At 43.4% G+C, this 23,739-nt stretch overlaps 1 protein-coding gene across 3 annotated transcripts in view; it reads left to right on the top strand.

The window, feature by feature from the left end:
* VIT (vitrin) overlaps nt 1-23,739 on the top strand; it is a 105,035-nt gene that overhangs the window by 30,754 nt on the left and 50,542 nt on the right. For all 3 annotated transcript variants that reach the window (XM_041757467.1, XM_041757468.1, XM_041757466.1), the window contains exons 4-6: nt 12,196-12,352; nt 18,283-18,416; nt 23,419-23,496. In XM_041757467.1, coding sequence (XP_041613401.1) covers nt 12,196-12,352; nt 18,283-18,416; nt 23,419-23,496 — 369 coding nt within the window. The remainder of the gene's footprint in view (nt 1-12,195; nt 12,353-18,282; nt 18,417-23,418; nt 23,497-23,739) is intronic.

Here is a 23,739-nt window from a genome sequence, read left to right as displayed (position 1 = left end):
ATGGCTAGGCTGGAGTAGGTATTTTCTTGCCATTGAAATGTCAATTCCCCATACCAGAAAATTCAGTCTCGCTAATACAAACCAGCCTTCCTTCCAGCATGCTCTGGGATCAGAAGGTAAATCTCACAGAAAAGCCCATAAAGTTTCACATCTACTCAGTGGAAAGAGGAAAAATAAATTTCATTTTTGGATGGTATATCAGTTAAGATTAGATGCCAGAAAATCTACAATAACAATTGCTTAAATAAGACTGAAGTCTCTTTGTCTCTCCTGTAAACATAGTCAGTCTGGGCTTTTATGGAAGCTTTGTAATCTTCAGAGACCCAGGCTCCTTCTGTCTTGTCATTCTGCTTTCCTCAACATGGCTCTTGACTCATTGTCCAAAATGGGTGCTTCAGCTCCACCCGTCATGTCCACATTCCAGGCAGTAGGAAGGGATGAAGAAGGATGCAAACCCATCTTCTTTAAAGATAAGCCTAGGAAATCAAATACACCGCTTCTACTTAAATACCACTGGCCAGCATTAAGGGAGAATGAGAAATGTCTTGATTTCAAGCATCTACATGCCTAAGCTAAAAGTAAGGGGTTTGTATTACAGGAAAGAAGGAAGAATGGATCAGGAAATCACTAGCAGGACAGGACATAGATGGAAATGCTCACACTCAAATGCTATAAGCACACTGAGATATCTGGACCTAAATCTGTAGACTTGATGGAGGCCTAAGTTAAGGCATATTTATAAAGGACCATAAGAGAAATGCTATAGATACGGTTAACTTTGTGTGCACTCTGCGACCGAAACTTCTTTGTAGGCATCAAGTCTAGATGATTGAAATCAGCAACATTAATAATTCGAAGTAAAAGAAAGATATTTGCTTCGCACACCATTCTTTTTTCCTTTTGCTCCTTTAAACCCTCCATGTGGGATTTCCTGTTGAAATGAGACCAAAAGGGCAGCCAGCCACAGCCTCCAAGCCGAAAATACTAAAAAAGGAATCAGTTGCTTATTTATTCCTGTCAGTACCAAGAGCCAAGAGAATCAGCCCAGGGGCAGATGTGTGTTCAAAACAATGATTGGGTTAATATGGAGACAAATGCACACCCAAGTATGAATTCCTTTGGGCTGTTCCCAGTATCTTCATTAACTCATATACAAAAATCTTGAAAAGGTCCATGATTACCATGACAACGGTTTTCAGTGACTATGAAAGGCTGTGCTAAATGACCCAAGGGCAAACCTCTTTGAGAGATCTCAAATGGATTGAGTTTCTGATATGCTAAATTCTAACCTTATACTCAAAATCTCCCTGGTGATACAGCACATTTGAATCAATAAATGCATGAGGCCTTTTCTCTAATTAGAAACTCTGGCACAATCATTAAATAAGTGGGGGGGAGGGGTGGAGATACAATGAAGGTAATAGGATATTCCCAAACCATGGCAGTATCTGATTCTTTACCTCAGGAGTATTTCCAACTGACTGTCTATAGCTTGAGGCCAAAGCAGTTTTTCTTTTTATTTTCAAGGTTGCCAGTCTGCCACTAAGGTCCAGGTGACTGATGGCAAGGAGGCATGCCATTCATTAATTTTATAAGTATTTATTGGGTGCCCACCAAGTATCAGGTACCATATATGATACAACAGTGATTATGACTCTGTCTTTGCCCTCACAGAGATCAAAATCTAAAACGAAAGACAAGTCACCAGGCAGCAAAAGGTACTCCAAGAATGTGGAGGAGAAGCTGTATATCTGGGAGGGCTTCCTGGAGGAAGCAACCTATCTACACTGGTATTTGAAGACCAAATAGGTATAGACTGGCAGAAATGAGGAGAAAAGAGTGTTACAAGCAGAGAGAAAAACAGCATGCCCAAAACCTAAAGAGTGGAAAGAGCTAAAAAGCAGTCCAATATGACTGAAATATAGAGTAGAAAGTAAATGTATTGAGACTGAGATGGAGGGGTAAGCAGGTGTCAGATCATGGAGAGCTTTGTTACCACCACGTCCAGGAATCGGACTTCCTGATGAGGGTAATGGGAATATCTCAGTACAGTTATTTTGATATAATTCGCATAAATCCAAAGGGGATTTTTGGGAGAACATGGGGTGGCTCTTGGGGTGGCAGCTGGAACTCCCTGGAACTGTTCCGCAGATGAAAAGGCCTCAAGAATCAGTACTTCTGCTTCTCTCTATTGCCTCACTGCTTCCTTCAACTCTCTCTGTGTTCCCTCTCTCCCTTCCCTCTATTTTCCCTCCCCCAACTCTGTGAACACTGTGTTTTTCAATACTGAGTCCAAATTCCTGGGAGAGAGAACCAAATTGCATCATCTCAGGCTACAGGGTGGTTCTCAGAGAAGAGGAAGCTGGTTAGGGTTGCGCTAGGAAAATGAGACCATCCTGCCAACAACAACAACAACACAACCCTTTCTGCCAACAAATGAAGAGAAAGGAGAAAGAACGCAATTTGTTAGAAAACGCATACAGACTTATGTGCATGTGCAGGGACAGTGAAAGTATCTACCAAGTCTGAACACAAAGGTGTACAGTGAAGTGGAAGACAGAAGAATTATATCTTCTCTCATCTCCCTGAGAGATGAATGCATGCACCTTGTGGCTGTCCCCTGTCCACTTGGACCCCCCCTGAGCCCCTCCTGGCAATAAGTATACACGGATCCATGGATCAGAAGGTTGAAGACTTTGCATCATAAAATCAAAAGGTGGGCCCTTTTTCTGGCCCAAATTTCAAGGAGACACCCTACCCTACAAGGAAAAAGTAGGGAGGCAGTGGCCTCTGTCTCCCTCCTCCAGGGAACACTTCATCATTTTACTCTTACAGCTGACATCTCAAAGTATACCTTACAGGGAGCTACTAAAGAGTTTTAAGCAGAAAGGGGAAATCATAAAAGCAAGGCTTTCAACAAATCACTTTGGCCTCAGTGTGAGAACAGACCGAGCCAGGAACCTTCAGTTCCTGGACCAGCAGCACCAACCCTGCCCAGCCCAGACTGTGGGAATCAGGCACGCATGGGCCGGGGCCCAGCCATCCGTGTTTTAGCAAGTCCTCCAGTCATTCCAGTGCCTGCTGGAATCTGAGAACCCGTGGAACAAAGAGCTATCCCAGATGAGGGTTGCTTCCAGATCCGAATGCAGAATCACAGGTACTCTTCATTGCCCTCTGAGCTCTCTTCTAGCCAGCCCTCTGCTAGCGCCTGTTCATTTAAGACTAATGGTTCTCACCACCCAGAGGAGTGAAGGTAAAATAGCAAGAAGAAAGTAATCTGAGAGTTGGTTAGTGGACACTGCCCCCTACTATGCGTGCAGCGCTGCTCTTCACTCTTGAGGATCTAGTACCCAAGACCCAGTGCCATGAGTTGGCAGAGCCAGATTGGACATACATGTCTGTGTGAGGTGCCACCCCAGATGCTTTCCCTGTGCCTCCTCCCAAACTACCAGGACCAAGGAATGAAATACCTGTTGCCTGGAGCCAGAGGAGGGTGTGGGATGAACACAGGCTGACTGAATAGGAATAAAGTAGAAGAGATGTGAAGATAACAGGAAAAGGAGGAACTAGCATGGATATCTTCCTTTGGTCTGGCTGGAAGCCATATGCTATATGAGTGCATCTCTTCGGCATACAGGTAGGGTTACTCTGCTTTAGGTAATTGTCACATTCTCTCCTCCATACTTCTTTTCATTTCTATTTCTTCTCATCTCCTTTCCTTTTTTTCCATCTCTTTGGTCTACCCATGGCCCTCCAGAGGCCCTCATGGACATCACTTAGCTCCACTGGGGGCCCTTTGGACCAATAAGGTAGTACATGTAGAAAATAATCTGGCATGGGGGTTTTACAAAGGGAAAGCAAAGAAAAGAAAGAAGGAAGGAAGGAAGGAAGGAAGGAAGGAAGGAAGGAAGGAAGGAAGGAAGAAGAAGAAGAAGAAAGAAAGAAAGAAAGAAAGAAAGAAAGAAAGAAAAGAAAGAAAGAAAGAAAGAAAGAAAGAAAGAAGAAAGAAAGAAAAGAAAGAAAGAAAAAGATCATTTCTCACAAACCTACTCTTCCCACTTACACAAGATCATTCATTTCAAGCTAATATTTTGCTTTCACTTACACAGTTGTATTGGGCACAATGTTATTCCATCATAGTTGGCTTATCACATTGCCTCATTTTCCACATCAAATCAAGTCTGACTCCAAACTGCCAACTCCTAGGGGCTGAGAAATTAAAATTCCATCACTACAGGGGCTTCCTCCTTCCCTGTACCAGCCCCTGGAAGGCCTATGCAATCTACAACACTCAGAGAGGTCCTCTGCACTGCTCAGCATCCAAGCCCATGATACCTGTAGAAGTTGGGCCCTCCATTGTTTCCTGAATGGTGGCAGCTTGGGAAAGATGGGGAAGTCCCACACCTAAGGCTTCAACCTGAGAGGGCACCACACCAGGTATTGCTCCAAGATGATGCTCCTCCAAGGCAGCTGTCAGGGAACAGGGACATTTTCCCTACTGGGACCTACCAGCCCACTCTCACCTTCCCAGTGTTGGAAGATCATTTTCTCTACATTGCTCTTTGGGCTGATCAAGCCCAGGGCCCTCAAACAAGGGGAATTTGGAGAGACTAATTATTAATGCCTTTAATTATTAATGTTTTCTTTGAGTAACTCTGCCTCCTCTCTTGCAATCTTGACTTTGGGAGGTGGGAAAAGACAATTGCCAATTTCTTCTAAGAAGAAATACCTTCTTAGAATAGTATGAGGGGGGAAAAATACAATGAAAATAAACATAAGTTAATGTCTCAGTAAATTAACCTGCTGTGTGATCCATGGTAAAGGTCACCATACTATATGAAATGAGAGTTTTACCAAGTTTATTTTTAGAGGTGATTTTTCAAGGTTTTCATTGCTCTGTTATGTTTCAGAGCCATGGAGCTGACCTTACTTAGAGGAACCTCAGTGGTAGATTTAGCCAGCACAAACCTACTCAAGCAGTTTCTAAGAAATGACCAAAATGTGGCTGCATTTTTTTTTCTTGATTGTGGAAGGCTACAAATAATGATTGAAGGGTTTAGGTGTGTTCATAACACTCTTATCCTAAAGCAATCACGATACCTTATGAATTTTAAGGTTTAACTTCATTTATGTGTAGATTACACATTAAAAGGGTCTACTCTTCAACTCATGAATATTTCAGCCCACGGTGTAAGAAACACATCATAGGTTTCCCCTTAAATTATGTCCACCAACTCTAAAACAATCCCTGCCTGTCAGTGTCTGTAGAGAAAGAAAAGCTTTCAAGTTATCAAATCTCAATAGCTTTTCTACATGTAAGAAAGCCTGAGAAGAGCCTCAGAAGCAATGGCTTCAGAATTAAGTGGGTTTAGCTGAGTTGCCATCACACAGGCGAGAGCCATGATGATCAACTCCTTGGAACATGTTACCAGCTTTCCATCCTGCAGTTTCTCTGACTTTATTGAGCACTTGATCTTATATCAGATAAAATAAAATTATGCAAAGGTGAGACTTTCTGGACCCAATTCCCATTGCCAAAACACACACTAAACTGGTTTAGATGGCTCCTGTGTACACTGCACTTCCTCTGCTCTGTACTTGTCACATATCTTATAGAGCTTTTTCAGTCTATCTTGACAGCTAGACCAAAAGCAACATGAAGACATGATTAGTGTTCCCTGAGGGTTTGCTGAATGGATGGACAAATGAACAGCAAAAACCCACTATAAAAAAAGCAAAATGTGGTAAATTATTACATACGAATAACAAGGGATATATAAATAGGATTCCTACTGATCTCATAAAGGAGCCTTTGAGGTAGGACATGAATGATAAGTAGAATTTTACAGGCAGAGGTAGGTGGGAGGGCTTTCCAGGTAGACTAAGCAGAAACATCCTGGGGAAAAAGTGGAAGATGAGGTCAGGAAACAGTGAGTGATGCAGTTGGTTTAAGTGTGGGAGGTCATGGGAGATGCAGCAGGGAGGTAGAGTAGGACTAGTCAAGGCCAGTCAGAGGAGCTTTGTTCTTGGCCATTCATTACTGCGGGGACCCTCAGAGTCTTCTGAGCCATCTACATGATGAAGCCAACAGTCAGCAAAATAAGCAATAGTAAGATATTCTCCACAGGCAGTGAAGCTACATTCTGAAATATTTCCACTACGTCTGAATCTGTTGAAATAGGCTTAGCTTGTGGTGAAATGTACAACATTTAATTCACAGAGTTCTCTCCAATAAGTTAACCTTAATACCTTGTAAGGCATGGAAAGATCTTTGCAATCAACCCTGAAAGGTTGATGATTCCCAGCGGTACTGCCTTGGGCATGAAGAGGTAATTGTTCTGGGACTTGGTTATTTAGTGCATCGGACACTGATGAAGAGATACACAGCTCTAGGTGGTTTTCAGATTTGGGTACAACATGCACACAGCTTCTTGAGTAGGTTCACATGTTGTTAGCTGTAGCAACTTGTAAGGAATCCCTGGTGTGTGCTTGCTTCCTCAGATACCAGTGCCTTCTCCACACAAATTGGGGTGTGTGTGTGCCCTTTCTCAGACCATGAAAAAGGAAGAGGATTAACTTTCTAGCCCTCCTTCTGATGTGGGAGTGAGAAGTGCACTGTTTTGCAGATTTTTAGTTGAATAAACTCTATCATGGCAATTCTCAATAATAAAAGGAAAACAATGGGATAAACGCACAGATGCATACACACATGTGCGTGCACACAAATACATAACCTATACACAAGAAATATTCACCTGGTGATGGTTATCAGTGATCTTTGCATTAAGAAAAGCCCTGTAGGATCAGAGTATAGGGGACACCTGGGTGGCTCAGTCAGTTAAGCAGTGAAGCCTCTGCCTTCTGCTCAGGTCATGATCCCAGGGTCCTGGGACTGTGCTGCCTGCTAAGCAAGGAGTCTGCTTCTCCCTCTCCCTCTGCCTGCCACTCCCCCCAGCTTGTGCTCTCTCTTTCTCTCTGTCAAATAAATAAAATCTTTAAAAAAAAGATTAGAGTATGGAACAGCAATTTAACTCTTTCTCTTCAGTTGGAAGAAGCACCCAGGTAGAGGTGACAAAGTCTTGGCTTTAGAGCCAGAGGGCCTGAGTTCAGGTGCTCCCTCTGCCACTTACTTGGTATCTGACCTTGAACAACTTACTTTTCTGAAATACAGCAACAATATACCTTTCAAGGTTTTGGAAGGGGCAAGTGAAAAAAATGTGTACTAGAGTCCTTTGTAAACTAAAAATAGGTTATTTTTAGAGATACAAACTTTTGCAGTTGCCCAAAAGCTCTGTTGCCCAGATAGATTAACCTCTGTTATCCGATCATGCCTTCATCATTGTCTTTCCATGGCATATGGATAAAGGTATTTTCTCAAACCTGATTAGAAGGACCAACCTTCACAGATTTTTTGAAGTACTTAAAGCTTGAGCTTGGAGTTACCTGTTGTGGGATATGCTTCTTACTGGGCCTGTCCTTATAAACAATTTCCATCATATGTCTTATTTTTCCCTCAACTGTTGCTTGATGTGTCTCAGGTAGATTCCCCACTGAGCATAGAGATTGAGGTGGGGCTTGATCTCAGGAACCTGAGATCATGACTTGAGCCAAAACCAATAGTCAGATACTTAACTGATTGAGTCACCCAGGTACCCCTCAGCAGACATTCTTGATCAGCAGTAAACAAAACAGACAAAAATCCCTACCTTTGGAAAGTATATATTCTAGTATATGAATGAAGATACAACTGAAACTGGGACCTTGAAAAGTAGTAGCATTTAAACAGATAAAAGGAAAAGGGTTCCAGGTAGAAATGATATGAGGCAAGTTTGCAAGATAATATGCATTTGAAAAGTACCAGGAACAATATTGGCAATCCCAGAAGTTCCATGGAGGAGACTATGGAAAAGTCTTAAGAATTTTAGAATTTTTCCACAATCAGCAAAAAAGGTACTGATGGTTTTTATCCAAAGATTCAAGTGGTTGAGGACTGTTTTTAAAAAATGGGAAAGAATGCTTTGCAAAAGAATTCAGTGTAAAGGAAAGATTACCATGATCTGATCACTGGGTGTCAGGATCAGGGATAAGGAAACATTCATCTTCAAATTTTATTTAATGGTCATTTCTATTTCATTAAATTAACATTTTTGTATAATTCTCCCGAAAGAGGATTTTGCTCTAATTAGATATCATAGTCTAACAAAATCAAATTTCATATCAAAGCTACTTATGTGTAAGTGCTTTTATGTTATAACAATTCCTCCTCATAAACAGCCAGGAGGCAAGCTTACAATGGCTTTCTCTTAACTGATTAAGAAATCTGTTTTCCAAAAGCAATGTAGCTTGCCTGAAATCAGCAAAAAGATGAATGGAAAACAGCAAGTAGTAGAGTATTCCCTTTGATTTGGCCTGCAATGTCATAGGCTTATTGTATGTGACATCCCCCTGTCTGATAACCCATCACCCGATCCGTTATTAGATCAGGCGGGGGACCCAACCCAGGGCAGAAACATGTACAGTCCTGCCTCTAAGATTTCAGTGTTACATGAAATAGTGGCTCAGACAGTACCTGTTTTGCCCAGGAACCTCCGAGATCCATACTGCAAACACAGGACCTCAGTGAGCACCATCTGTAGGTCATCCTTTAGTTCTAAACATCCAGGTTGCAAGTGGTTTTCTTTTGCCTGTGGCTGGTGCCAAGGACCCCTGCAAAGAAATCCTTGGCAGATTGCTGGATGCTCTAATGTTGAGTTTGGTCACGAAAGTAATAGTAACCATGAGAAGGCAAGGCATCCTCTGAGGGAGAAGAAGAGCACATGGCCAAGGAACAGGTCTCTGTGCAAAGATTCCACCCAAGCAGTTCTACGCAACCCCAGGATCTCTGTGACTTTAGCCCAGGGCTCCCTCACTATCACGGTAACTATTCACTCAGGAAGGAATGGAAGAGGCTCTTGCTCTTGCCTTACTTTCTGCAGAGGTTCCTGGTGGGAAACCTTTTGACGACTTCTAAGTGCTCCTCAACAGTGGTCAACAGTGGGAAGGTAGTGCCCTCCCATCCCCAAACTCTGGGCATTGGCCAAATGTTGGCCAATGTCCTGCTCCCTTCAGACCTGAGGACAATACCTCTTGAGCTGCCTTAATTTTGACTTGTCCCCTGAAGGAAGTCTTATGCCTGCACATCTGAGGTAACACCCAGAGAAGGATAAAGGGAGATATTAAAATGAATCCAAAAACAAAAGAGAAAGAGAAAGAAAACCTAAGCTGTAAGATCAAGTAGTTCAAAAGTGCTCCAAGGAAATGCAAAGAGAAATCACTTAGTTTGGGCCTTAAGCGGATGGAGGAAAAATTCTCAGAGGTTACAAGAAAACAGACTACTTGACAAACAACCGGGAGAATTCTGGAAAGAACTGAACCGTGGTTTCCATACTCAAAGAAGAGTGGCCAAAAAGACACAAATGGCTACTTCTTCCCAAGGCTGGATTCAGACATTACACTTTCCAGTGATTTTGGCAATTACTGTTAATTAGCTCACTCTCTCCAGCTTAATTTTCTGTGCAAATGTAACAAACATTTGACCTTTAGCCACACTTTGCCATTGCACCCTGTTTTTCCAAAACACATGAGCCTATGTGCTTGATTCCATTTTTCCCTGCTATGGGTTGAGTTAATTCACTGATTTTACTAATCCAACTGGGTGCAGTTAAAACAGATCTTATTTTATGTACTTCCTTTGTAAAAACTGAGACAAAACAAACAAACAAAACCCCTTAGGATAAAGGGGAACTTGATTAGCAGGAAGCAAAATATTCCCCTGTGATGTTTTTCCCCTTTGTCTTTTTAAACCAACTCATTCACAGAAAACCCTTTGCATGTACTGTGAACACCCTGAATCTTTCAATAGCTTTGATCCTTAGGTCACACACATGCAATTAAGCTTCTAGATAGGCCCCCATATATTCCACTCCGGGAGATTGGGGTTGGCCTGCCAGGAGAGCCAAAACCTCCAGGAGCCAATGTCACATCCAAATTACATCCCAGTTAATGGAGCTGGTCACCTCCTAGGTCAAATACCTAAGAACCAAGAAGACATGCTGCATTTTGTGTCCGTGTGAAGGAGCAGATGCACTTGGGAGCAGAGAAGTGGTGTGCAGAAGGGAGGAGAGCTGAACACATCCGATTACACCCAGGGATCAATTAACTCATTTAAGGAGAGACTACCCTGGCATCCCCAGCCCCCAAATTGCCTTAAAAAAATATGTGTGTGTGTGTGTGTGTGTGTGTGTGTGTGTGTGTATTCTAAGGCTCAGAATAGTAAATGCAGCCTTGAGTATCAGGATTTAAAAGAATGAAAGATAAAAGGAAAACAGCTTTGGAGAGGAGGCAACCTGTGGTGGGCAGGAGAAAACCACAGGCTGTTCCCAGCGCAGCTCTCTGCTTCTTAACCTAGACCACAAATTGTCTGAGCCTGTGATCAGCCTGCCCACCCCCACCCCCGCCCCCAGGGGAAGGGCTTCCACCCCTGCCCACCCCTGCCCAGCCCTGCCCAGCCCTGCCCAGCCAAGGTCGGCTGGGAGGAGTGTTTAGGAAAAAGAGCAGGAGTTCTAACTTCACTTCTCTCTGCCCTGAGTGAAAACCCAACTCTGCTCTGTTCAAGTACATAAGGGTTAAAAGGAAAAAAAAAAAAAAAAGAGTGTGTGTGTTTTGGATGCAGCTGGAAGCCATTAACAACTCTGAGACCATCTCCTAACCCAGTCAGAGGGTGGGTGGGCTGGCAGAGAGCCTGGATCCCTGTGTGTAATCACGGACGCTTAGCCCTGGGCGGGGCTTGATTCCTACCTCCCGCCCAATGCAGAAATCCCCTCTCCAATTGCTCAGTCCCTGCTTGCGCACTTCCCGCTCACGCACTGCTTCATGAGGCAGCCTGTTCCTTTGGGGACAACTTCAGTCACTAGAAAGTTCTTTGCAAAATTTGCCTCTGTAAGAAAGTCTCCCCTTTAGTTCTAGCTTGGCCCCCTGGTGTCATTGGCACATAGCAGTCCTACTTGTGAAGGCAGTGACCACTTGACTCCTCCAAATACCTCCTTGTGGCCACACAACCTGGTGGGCTGGCCAGCCCTCACATCTGATGGGTTCTGGACTCCTCCTGAGCCTGCTCAGTCTCTGAACTAGGCTCCCATTTCAGAGTCCCCTGTGAAGAACAGGGCCTGAACGGAATATATTCCCAGCTACGGGGCACCAGTACAGCATCATCTAGGAGGCCTTTACTTTCAGGAGTTTTGAGGGCAAGTTTTTCAGGAACGATGCAGCTATGCCCCCTTTTGGGTCCTGCCACTAGAGAATCCATGCCACCTCATTCCTAGGCAGGTTTTCAGCTCCAGAAGACTTGCCTGATGGATGGTTCTAGACTGGCAATGGCTGTAACAAAGCCAGAAAGGAGAGACGAAAGAATGAACTTCCCCTGGATGCTCCTTGGGAGAGTTCCTAGCTTTCCACCAAGTGTTGAGGCAAATGAGTAAAGATCACTCTCATCTTAACCCAGGATCTAGGACCTGTTATCTAGGACCATGATCAAAGATCTCTTTCATTATCTGTCTCCCCTGCCCAGAAACCTTCCATTTGTGCCCCACCTCCTGAATGGAACACAAGCACTGAAGCCTCCCTTGCCTGGCCTAGCCCTGCTAATCCTCGTTCTCCTACCCAGCTCTAGCATAGGGCCTCCGCACCAGCAGGCCAACCTCGTCCTGGCCACCTGGCCCTGGGCCCATGGTCCCTCATTTACTCTTCCTGAAATACTTTCCCTTTGTCCTGTAAGCCTGTCTAAGAGGTCTCTTCCTGGACTAGCCCCAGAGCATCTGAAAAACCAGTGTTCTCCAGCCATGGGCTTAAGGTGACATTTCTGACCCCTTGAGGCAGTCTTTTCCCAGACCTCTCCTCTTCAATTGTCTGGAGAAGCACAAGATTCCAACTCTGTTTTTGTTCTCAGCAGGTTAAATGCAATGGATGGTGACTGTTGTTCTTTTAGTCTGAGGAATGTCCTAATTATATCTTTGCTTTCATTATATGGAAAGGACTCAGGGTCAGCCCAGGCTCTGGCTTTTGGAGATTAAGCAAATGAGCAGTTATGACCTAACAGAGTTACCCCCATATAAAGTTGATACCACTAGGTGTAATTTTGACCTCATTTTGCTTTCCCAGATGTGCCTCAGATCAACTGTGATGTCAAAGCTGGAAAGATAATCAATCCTGAGTTCGTTGTAAAATGTCCAGCAGGATGCCAAGACCCCAAATACCATGTTTATGGCACAGACATCTATGCGTCCTACTCCAGTGTGTGTGGTGCTGCGATTCACAGGTGGGTAACTCCAAGCAGTCAGGCTGTGGGCAGAGAGTTCCCAGTGCAGGGTTGCCTGATTTAGCAAGCAAAGCGGTACAAATGTAACTGAGTATCCTGTACCACCTATGGCTTATGGCAACCGTATCCCAAGGGATTACCAGAAGCCATGTGTGGTCCTGGATCTCCTTTCACAGCGCTCTGTGGAAAGCAACGACTTCCCTTTACACCAAGGAGGAGAATTCTTACTCTCTCATGTTCGTGACAAGGAAACCAAAGTTCTCGGTGACATAAAGCACATTTTTTTCTACCTGTGTGTGCTGAGTAAGGAAATAATAGGGATGTGACTAAGGATGGCCTGTAAGTCAGAAGAAATGTCACAGCTGCGGTGAATGGCCGGGAGACAAGTAGAACAGGAAACATGAGGAGGAGGGTGACAGGTGGTACTGCTTAGTCAGCTGTTGGTTTAGGATGCAGGGAGGAGGACAGGAAGCGGGACATGCTTCAAACTAAGTCGCTGCCTAAATGAGGAGAGCCAGAAGTGACCTTCACAGAATTCAAAGGCCTCTTCTGCTCAGGCTGGGAGTCCAAACACAGGGGAGAGCCTGTTTACTTTAAATCTTTGACAACAAGGCTCACGTGTCTGTGTCGTGCACCTCATTTATATCACCTTACGTAATCTTCGAGGTTCCCTGTGCAGTAGCTGCTACTTGTAACCACATCCTAAAGAGGGAGAGGCTGACTAGCTTTTCTAACACTGCACTAGTAAAAAAAAAAAAAAAAAATACTCAAGTGAGGTCTCGAACCTCAGTCCAGCACCCACACTCCTAACCACCACTTTGAGACATGACTGCCAAATCAATGCTCAGCCACTGGATACTGGGAAAAGTTACTTCAGTCTTGGACTTCAGTATCTTTTTCCTTCTATTGTGTACTGGCCAGGTGATGGATCTGCTATAGCCCTGCCAGAGAGAGGGGGAAAGACAGAAAATTTACTCCTTCTGGAGGTCTCGTCAATAGCTTCTCAGAAATTTGGGGGGGCAGCAAGAATGAAGTCTACATGTAAAATAAGATTTAAGAATTACTAGCAGCAAAAAACAAAAAACAACAACAAAAAAAGAATTACTAGCAGCGTCTGTGGGTCATCCTCATTTTACCACTGCCGCAGGGGGTTGATGAGCTGACTGATTCTTGAGTGAGAGCAGAACTCTGAAGGCTCTATTACAGAGAAGTAGGGAACCGTTCAAGAGAAACTATACCAAACACTGTTTCTTTTTTTTTTAAGATTTTATTTATTGATTCATGAGACAGAGAGAGAGAGAGAGAGAGAGGCAGAGACACAGGCAGAGGGAGAAGGAGGCTCCCTGAGGGGAGCCCGATGCAGGACTCAATCCCAGGACCCCGGGATCACGACCTGAGCCAAAGTATCAACCACTGAGCCACCCAGGTGCCCCTCAAACACTGTTTCTTAACTCCAGACTATGGAAAAAATATCTTGCTTTCAGTCTGAAAGAAATTTCAGGCAGAAAAGGAAAGGTACACAAGTCTACACACACACGCACACACACGTGCGTGAGTACACATGAGCATGCTTACACAAATGCATGCTCACACGCATCCTTATACACACATGGGCTTGCCCAGACAGCTCCTGCACCAGGAACACTCTCTAGTCCATGTCTATGCAGACACTGATGTCTGCTGGCAGGCCTGGGCCTATCTTAAGGCCGCCTCTGTTTTTCCAGCAGGGATCCAGAATGGTTGGCACTTGCTTCCTCTGGCCCTTTGCCGCCTCTGTCTCACCTCTCGATGTCTCCCATGCAGGACAGAGTCGCATGAGTTAATTCAACCTCACAGAGATGTCATCATAATCACAGTAATCCCTTGCACTACAATTTTCTCTCCTTCTAGCATCATCTCAGCCCCAGGAGGCTGCTGTTAACATCCCCATTTGTTAGAAGAGGAGCTGAGAAATAGGGAAGTTAATTAAATTGCTAGTAAGTTGCACATTTGGGATTAGAGCTCATGTCCCCTGACTTCCAGTCAAGAGCTGGAGTGACACATTTATGTATGAATGGAGCGGTGGGGTGGGGGTGGGGGGGTCCCAGCACAGCTTAATACACAAAGTGAGGACAGGAGCTGGATGTAGGACCAGTAAGAGCTGGGAATGGCTTTATGATGGATGGACACACCCCTGGGGACAGAGTAAGAAGGGCGGTTGACAAGGACCAGAACCCAGCAATCCCAGTGTTTGGGTTGGAGTGTAGGAACCTGTGGAGAGAATATGGAGGAGGGGAGGTGGCTGGAGGAGGAGAACTTGAATGTTTCAAAAAACAGGATTTGCTGCTTGAGCAACCAAGTGCCTTAGTAGCTCCCTGGACCAGGGTCTGCTTTGGTGGGAAGCTCTATTTGGAAAGAAGCATCACTGTCCATGGGGAAGATGAATAGAGGTCTTAAGGCAGAACAGACAGGAATTTTGGATGCTCTCAGTTTTGTTCTTCACAAACAGAACAAGTCTCTTTTCAGAAGGCAGAATTTAAGGCAGAGAAGATGAGTAGAAAATGCACATGGGGCCTCGATTATTGGCCTCTCAGAGTGCCCCATGGTCAGGGGAGGCTGAATAGAGCATACTTTGGTTTAGACATTCAGATTTAGTTTTAGGATTTAATATTCATATAATATATCATAATCAGATGTCTTATTATGAGTGATTCCCTTGATTCTTTCAAACCAAAGGAATGATGAACATATTGGAGGCATCGTGTTTTGGCTCCATCTCGTCCTGAATTAACCTCTGCTTTTAGAGTGGGACTAAGTGCTGGGGAGAGGGAAGGTTTCTCCCCAATGGGGTAACAAGGAGGCCTCCCCATGCAGAGCACTCTTCATGCTGATTTCTGACTAGATGCTCATCCCAAATGGCAACTGTCCCAAACCAAGCTTTTTCCTCCAAACCATGCAGTTGACCCTCAGCTTAGCCCAATGCCCTGGTCCCAGAGTGAGGAAGGTACGTCCAGAATCACTCAGGGCATCTGAGGAATCTAAGGAAGTAGAACTGGTTTTGCTCTTTCAGAGAATATATACAAGGTGCCTATCTCTGATTGAATACAGGAAGGAGATCACATTTACATAAATTTTCCAAAGTACCATGGCTCCTGTCTGCTTCATAAGTGAAACCACCACCTCTTGCAGGATCTTTCTCTTCTCCAGTGTTTCCTACAATGGTCGAGTCTCTGGTACATTCCATCTTCATGGACTGCTGTTAGCCATTCCCATTCCCTTGGACCACTGACCTCCCCGGCATCTACCCTCCTCTAGAATATCTGAGAAGATCCACATCCTCCACTCAAGTCCACTCTCAAGATGAGGCATCCCTCTTGTCTGCGACAGGGCAATCTCATGAGCACACCAGAGTTCTGCACCAAACCTTCCCCAAAGTCCGGGTTTTCGGTTTTACAACACCTTCATAAGGGGCATCAGCAGCCCTGTCCAGCTTGAGGGTCCTTCCGATTTCCTTGAACAGCCAGGGGGAAGCTCAACACAGGGCCTCCCTTCCCTCAGTCCAAGTGGTAGCAAATGTGCTTCTGATCTTACAGGAACAAGTGCGCACACACACATTTCCTCAATACAACTGACTTTAAAACCAAAGGCAGAATAATTTCTCAGGAGGGAAAGAAAAAAGGTGCTACTTCTATCTTCCCCCATTAATTCTAAGTAAAGGGAGCATGGATAATTTTTTTAAATAATTAGAATTTTCAGCCTACATGAGTGCCGTGCTTATAAATGTTGAACTACCAGCTCCCCAAAAGCAAGGGAAGTGCTCATTTACCAACTTCAGCGGTATAAATATTCCCACCATGGCTGATTTCAAGCTACAGTGTGAAATGAACCAACTCTCACAATCCTGAAATGTCAACAATTGGTTCTTATAAACCAGTGTGGGCAGCATCCATGCACCACTGACAGGCCTTCCAATGCAGAAGCATAATATACTGTCTTTTCCATAAGAGCATTTCTAATCCAGTTGGGAGACAAAATCAACTCAAGCAAACTTTAGGAAATAGCACAAGACTAAGTAAAATCAGAGTCTTGGTTGAGAGACAAGATTCTAAGGCCTCATTGGGAAGGGATGTAGCGGTCTTTTCAGAATCTCTGTGGAGAAGAAAGTGTTGGGTGCTGATGGGCCCAGGCCTCGTCAAGCAGAAGTAGGAGTTGGTTTTCCAGAGTGAAAGAGCAGTGTGAACAGACACACGAGTGGAACCAGGTGCTCTGTTGGAGGAGCAGAGACCAGCCTGGCTGCAGCTGGGAGACATGAGGTGACTGCTTCTGAGCTCCCAAAAGAAGAGAAGGCAGGGTTGAAAAGATTTGGGAAGATGAGGAGTTGGCATCAGGAGGTGCTTATGCTTTTGGACTCTGAGAGGCAACTGTGACCAAATGGAATAAACCCAGGATTCCAAGGTCAGCTAGACCTTGGTTTGCATCCCTGCCTTGCAATTTTCTAGTTACAAAATCTGGGCTGAGTCACTCCACCGGTCCAAGCCCAATTCTGTGAAATGGGAGCAATAGCATTGCCCTCCGCTCTGCAACTCACAGGTCTGCCAGCAGCACCCAGTGAGAAACCTTACGTGGGCATGACTTGAAAGCAATTAAGTGTTCTACACGTCAAGTACTATTAGCACTTTCTTTCCTTCTGGGTCATTGAGCAGTTGAGCGTTGAAAATTCTTGACTCATGGGGGTGGGAGGGCAGGAAACGGCAACGCTCTCATTCCTGGAGGGAAGGGAGGGTGTTAATGAGAACAAACCTCAGCGCATTTTTAGCTCCCTCTGTGCCATAAATCACGGATACCCACGGGAGCCATTTTAGGTTTTGGGGCGAGGAAATGACAATGTGAAGTGATGCTCAGGAACCAGAAGGAAGGCCCTGCTTCACAGGACAAGGCAAACACATAGATAGGTCAGTCGCTGTCATCTGGGGATTTAAAACCTTCAAAATCCTAGAAATTAAAGAAACAATTGCTAGTCCTTGGGGAATCTTTTTTAATGAGTTCGGTTTCTCTACACACCTTCCTTCCCTGGCCCAGAATGGAAGGAGTAATTTGCTTGGTAAAATGTCATGGCCGCCTTTCGAAATAACCGGAGTCATTCTGCGAGGTCACAAAACCACACTAGAAATTGTCAGGAAAGAAGTTTTACTTAAAAAGAACTAGTGGGAATGAGGAAACCAAGGAAAGAAATTTGAGGCGTGGTGACCAAGAGAAATTGCTGCCTGACAGAACCACCAGGTCCCTGTGATAAGAAAGAGGATGTCTGACCTGGAGGTCAGATGCTGGGCCATGTGACGGAGGAGCCATTCTTGGGGGGTACAAGTAGGGGGCTGCAAGTTAAGGCAAACCTTTTCTTAATCTCAGAGCTTTCGTATCTTTATTTTTCTTTTTAAGATTTATTTATTTGGGCAGCCCGGGTGGCTCAGCGGTTTAGCACTGCCTTCAGCCCAGGGTGTGATCCTGGAGACCAGGGATCGAGTCCCACGTCAGGCTCCCTGCATGGAGCCTGCTTCTCTCTCTGCCTGTGTCTCTGCCTCTTTCTCTCTCTCTCTCTCAAATAAATAAATAAAATCTTAAAAATATTTTAAAAAATAAATGAAATGCAACAAAAATAAATAAGGTTTTTTACAAAATATTTTTTTATTTATTCAGGAGAGACACAGAGAGATAGAAGCAGAGACATGGGCAGAGGGAGAAGCAGGCTTCCCACAGGGAGCCCGATGCAGTGCTCAATCCCAGATCCCGGGTGCCAGGATCATGCCCTGAGCCAAAGGCAGACGCTCAACTGCTGAGCCACCCAGGCATCCCCACCTTCGTATCTTAAAATAAAGATAGACGCTGGTTGGATAATCTGCTGATTGTGTCAAATGATGTTTTCCAGTTCTTCATATTTTTGTTTCTCCCCACAGTGGTGTGCTTGATAATTCAGGAGGGAAAATACTTGTTCGGAAAGTTGCTGGACAATCTGGCTATAAAGGGAGTTATTCCAATGGCATCCAGTCGCTGTCCCTGCCACGCTGGAGAGAGTCCTTCATCGTCTCAGGTATGCCCACGCTCTGGGAAGCGCTGCCATGCCTGGGCGCTTGGCTTAAGTGACCTCGCGGGATGAAATGTGCTCTACATTCTGTTGGTTTTAGTTTATGGCTCAGCTCATTTCATAAAAAATCTGAAGCATTAGCTCTTCTGATAATTAAGATCATGAAATAATAAATTATAATTACCGTGATAAATCACTACAAAGTCGGGAAATATTAAAAGGCTCCAATTGCTCATTTGAAACACACTGAAGCTATCTGTAATCCAAACTTTTAATGAAGTGAATTATATTTCATAACTTGGGTTTTTTTAACTACTCCTTTGGTTAGGCCAAATATATCTCATATCTCGATCCTCATTCCTTAAAATTTCTGATAAATGGATAGGGATATAGGCTCTTAGAGAACCAAGCTACAATTTTGAGATTTCTTTTTATTTCATTCATTGTATTGCTAGTCAGTTCCTGCTATCTAGCTCCTTAGGATTTTTGCAGATAATAATCTTTACTCTTTTTGTCCCTCTTCTGATGAAGTAATATCAGTGAGGTAATGACTAGTGTGCTTTCACAGCAAAAAGGTGACTGAGTATCTCTGGATTATCATGACCTGCCCTTGCCCATTTTTGTGAAATTACCCTACCTAGCCTTTTATTTTGAAATGTTTTTAGTTGAAAGAAAAATGGAAAGAATACTACAATGAATACCCATATTCCCTTCACCTAGGAACATTTGCTTTATCTATCTACTTATCATTTATTTTATTTCATTCTAATCCATGTGAAAATAAGCTGAAGGCATTATGACGCTTTATTCCTCAATACTTCAGGACAGATCTGGTAAAAACAAGAACATTTTCTTAAATACCACGATACCAGTACCAAACCTAAAAAATTAACATTGACATAATATTATCTAACAAATAGTTATCCCATTATATCTAGTTATCCTAAAATAGTCTTCATAGTAAATTCTTCCTCCTCCTCCTCTCTCCTTCCCTCCCCTCTTTGTTTCTTTGTTTCTTTCTTTTGGATCCATGATCTAATAAAAATCATCTGTTACATTTAGTTATCACATTTATCTACTCTCTTTTAATCTAGAACTAGCTACCACCACACTACCTTTTTTGGTCATGAATGACAATGGCATTTTAGAAGTCCTAGCCAGTTGTCTAGTCTATGTCTCCCAATCTGGACCACAAACATGTCCAACTATTTCTTCATGATTGGATTCAGGTTAAATATTTTGCCAAGTTTGCTACGCAGGTAGTATCATAGTATATCCATTGTGCGTATCACAATGGCCATCTCAGAAGGCACAATAATGTCAGTTTGTCGAATTGTTGTTGATGTTAAACTTAACTGCTTGGATACTTTATAACATCTCTCCATGGTAAAGATTGTTGTAATTAATAAGTAATCTGTAGGGTAATACTTCCAAACAGCATGAATAGCTCATTCCCCAACAAATTGACCCAGTGGTTTTAATTTCTGTTGATGATCCTTGCAGTAGCAAGAATTGCACTAGAAATTGAAAAAGCATAATTGTTCTAATTCTGTCATTCCCATTTATTAGCAAGTATTCTTATATAAAGAAAAGAGGTATTTCCTCCTCTCCACACCTATTTTTCAAGTACCAATATGGACCCATGGATGTTTTCGAAAATATGTTATAATCAATTATCATCATTATTCTTTTTGGCACTCAAATTTTCCATGTTTGGCCAGCGGGAGCCCTTCACGCTTTTCTGACATGTCCTCATTGGTATTTGGGCACAACACAGTGTTCTATCATTGTCTTATACTTGCCTTACTCTCGGCCTTGAATCTCCCATTTTCTTCAAAAAGGCTTCACATGACTTTAAACTATATTCTAACAGAGCTTCCTGGCATCCCAACAAGATTAGCAGCCATGCGACTCTCCTGAGCAACTACCAATGGAAGACCAATGAAGTGAGGAAGAGAGAAATGTTTTGTAATATAGTAGGCCTTCCAGTCTAGGTATTTTTCTGGTACCTTTCTGTATCCCATACCCCAACTCCTACTATCCTCCCAATTAGCAGAGTGTTAATAGAACTACAAACAGACCTTTTAGGATTTTTCACAACTTGAGCAATACCTGTTTCCTCTTGCCTGACAAATTCTGCACAACCAGGGTTCAAATTATACTGGTTTCTCTGTCAGATTTGAACCAGGGTTCAAATTATACTGGTTTCTCTGTCAGATAGTGACAGTACTGTGAGTATTTAGATTAGGGGCCATATGAAAATGCTAATATCTAGAATACAAATTTGTCAAGTATAGAGAGAAATATAATCTATACATAGGTGTTTACCAAACAGCTCCTGGCTAAATAAGAGTGTTTTCATCTTAAGTGTATAGCCTGCAATTTAAGAATCCCAACAGGGATGCCTGGGTGGCTCAGTGGTTGAGCGTCTGCCTTTGGCCCAGGGTGTGATCCTGGAGTCCCGGGATCGAGTGCTACATCAGGCTCCCTGCATGGAGCCTGCTTCTCCCACTGCCTGTGTCTCTGCCTGCCTCTCTCTGTGTCTCTAATTAATGAATAAATAAATAAATAAATAAATAAATAAATAAATAAAATCTTTTAAAAAAAAAATAGAATCCCAACAGAGGTTTGAAAAGAAAAATTAACTCCAAGACAGTAGAGATGTTTTGGGTTTTGGTTATTTTTTTAAAGATTTATTTATTTATTTATTTATTTATTTATTTATTTATTTATGAGAGAGAGAGAGAGAGAGAGAGAGAGAGAGAGAGGCACTTCCTTGCAGGGAGCCTGACATGGGACTCGATCCCGGGACTCCAGGATCATGCCCTGGGCTGAAGGCAGGTGCTAAAATGCTGAGCCACCCAGGGATCCCTGATGTTTTGGTTTTGTAAATGAAAATCAATCTGCTGAGATTATTCCCTGTGGATTTCAACCTCCATCTCCCCTCATTTCACCTAGTGACATTTAACTCAAACACTTTTTGCCAATTATAACAAACATGTGTGCTTCTGCAATGGCTCGGAGTCTCTTTCGGATGGGTGAATTGGGAGAGCACAGTGCCCATAAAGGCATTGACCAGCCAACAGCCAAGGCAGGCTCCCCACTATTTGGAGGCTCAAGGCTACCAAGTTTAGCTGGATTGGGTCAGAATCCTCCTCTAAAGGCCCAGATACCTCTATGACCTCTCTCTAGGTTTTAATTTCTAATCTTCACACATCACTGTGCTCCTTTTAGTTCCTTTACTTCGATGGGCTGGGATGGGAGCAGGATATAGGATGTGCATTTTTGCTCTGCACAAACTTTTGACAGTCCAGGGATGGGAAAGGTCAGAGAGGAACCTCCTAATACTGCCCATTTGTTCTTTGATCCACATTTCAGAAAACTGAGCTCATGTTCCTTTTCCTTTCTGAATAGAAGCAGAAAGAACCATAGGATTTTTAGATGTGAGAAGAATAGTAAACAGAGGGAGACCATGTCTCTGCAGTGGCTCTCTGTTGAAAGAGCAAGGCACACAGCCGTGGGGCCCTCTTCAAGGCCGAAATAACCTCAATCACTGTTATTTGGAGGAGGCTCAGACAAGGGTGGGGGACCTGGAAATGCCAAGCTCTGTTCCCAGGGGACTTTAATGAGATGAAATAACTCCGTAAGCCCAAACATTTTGCCTCATTCCCACTTTGAGTGATATTTATAGGTAATACCAGCATAGAATCTTCACATCTCTCTGGTAACATCTAGTTCCAAAACATTTTAACTTTTTTTTTTTCATTAAATCCCTACAACTTAATGTATGAAATTGGTCCATATCGTTGTCCATATTTTCCGAATGAGAAAAATGAGAGTCTCAGGGATTGAGGCAATTACTTAATGGCAAATAGAAACAGAAACTGAGATGTTCTTATTCCCAGTTTCAGACCCGTTCTGAACCCCTGTCATTCTTTCTACTTCATGACTCTGCAATCCCTTGTGTCAATAGGGCTTTTTGCAAAATCTTCCGCTAGACTCTTGCACCCCTCAGGCTCTCCATACCATCTCCTCCCTGAGCCTATCCTACAAAACTACTAGGTTGCGAGTTAAAATGCTTTCATTATCAGATGTAAATATTAGATTACAGGTGAGATGCCTCTGAGCTGTAACAGAGATCTAGGCATTAAGATATTAATTCTCTGAAGAAATAGTTAGTGAGCATCTCCTGTGTGCCAGACACTGCTCTAGGCCCAGATTCAACAGTTACCAAGTGAGACAGATTCCCTGCCTTCAAAAGGGCTTCTAGACTCCAAGTGACACTTTCCATCTCACTGTGAGGCAAAACCCCTATGGTGGAATGTCCAGCATTGTCTCCTGACAGAGGAAGGCTTTGTAGGAAGCAGCCTTCTCGGGGAATTTCCAGTCCTATCAGGTTTGGTACCTTCTTAACCCAACCCCAATCACCCGATAGTTTTTCTTTTTTATGCCTCCTTTGTTTCCCTGATACATATTAACATTCCTTCTCCTCTGGCCTCTAAATTATCTTTCCCTAGGTGGGCAACAAATGCTTATTTTGAAATCTTTTAGGTTTTTCTAGTGTCATGGCTCCCACAGGGTCTGGGAAAGGGAGAGAGAGCCATTCTACACAGCCAATCTGTGACCAGAGCTCTGGAGCATCCAGGAGGAGAGAGCACGGGGAGTGTTCTTACATTCATCTACTGACCTAATTAAACATTCAACACCCCATGTACGAAAACCTTAGCTTATGTGTCACATCTCCATGAGTGGAATAAGGGTTGCTAGTGTGAATCCTAAGTCATGGAGATTTTATTGCTTCCTTTCTAATATTAATAAAACACAGGCTATACAGGAAAACAAAACATCACTTGACTTTCTTATCATAATCAACAATTCAGCTGGGGGGAGACCAACAGATTTATTGAACTCAAGAGAGAGACATAGGAAGGAGGGAATCAGCTTACTAGAACAGAGCCATCTAAAACTTCTAGCTCTAGAAATAAATCATTCTTTTTCTTTTTTGCAGAAGGTAAACCCCAAAAGGATGTAACCTACCCATCGGCTCTTACATATTCATCATCAAAAAGCCCCACTGCCAAAACAGGCAAGTGTTCATGAGATTTTTCACCTACATCTTCTGAGTTTTTAAACGCTGAGTTTTAGGAGGTAGGGTAGAAATTGAAGGGGGGATAAGGAGTGGGGATAACTGGGTGATGGGAGGTAAGGAGGCCACGTGATGTGATACACACTGGGTATTATACTGTATGTTGGCAAATTGAATTTAAATTTTAAAAATTGTCTGAATGACAACAACAAAAAGAAATTAACATCCTAAGTGGTCAAGCTC

Source organism: Vulpes lagopus, chromosome 5 (genome assembly GCF_018345385.1).
Source record: "Vulpes lagopus strain Blue_001 chromosome 5, ASM1834538v1, whole genome shotgun sequence".
NCBI classification, from domain to species: domain Eukaryota; kingdom Metazoa; phylum Chordata; class Mammalia; order Carnivora; family Canidae; genus Vulpes; species Vulpes lagopus.
Note: the sequence above shows the minus strand (reverse complement) of the source record. Positions and strands in the feature narration are given on the sequence as shown.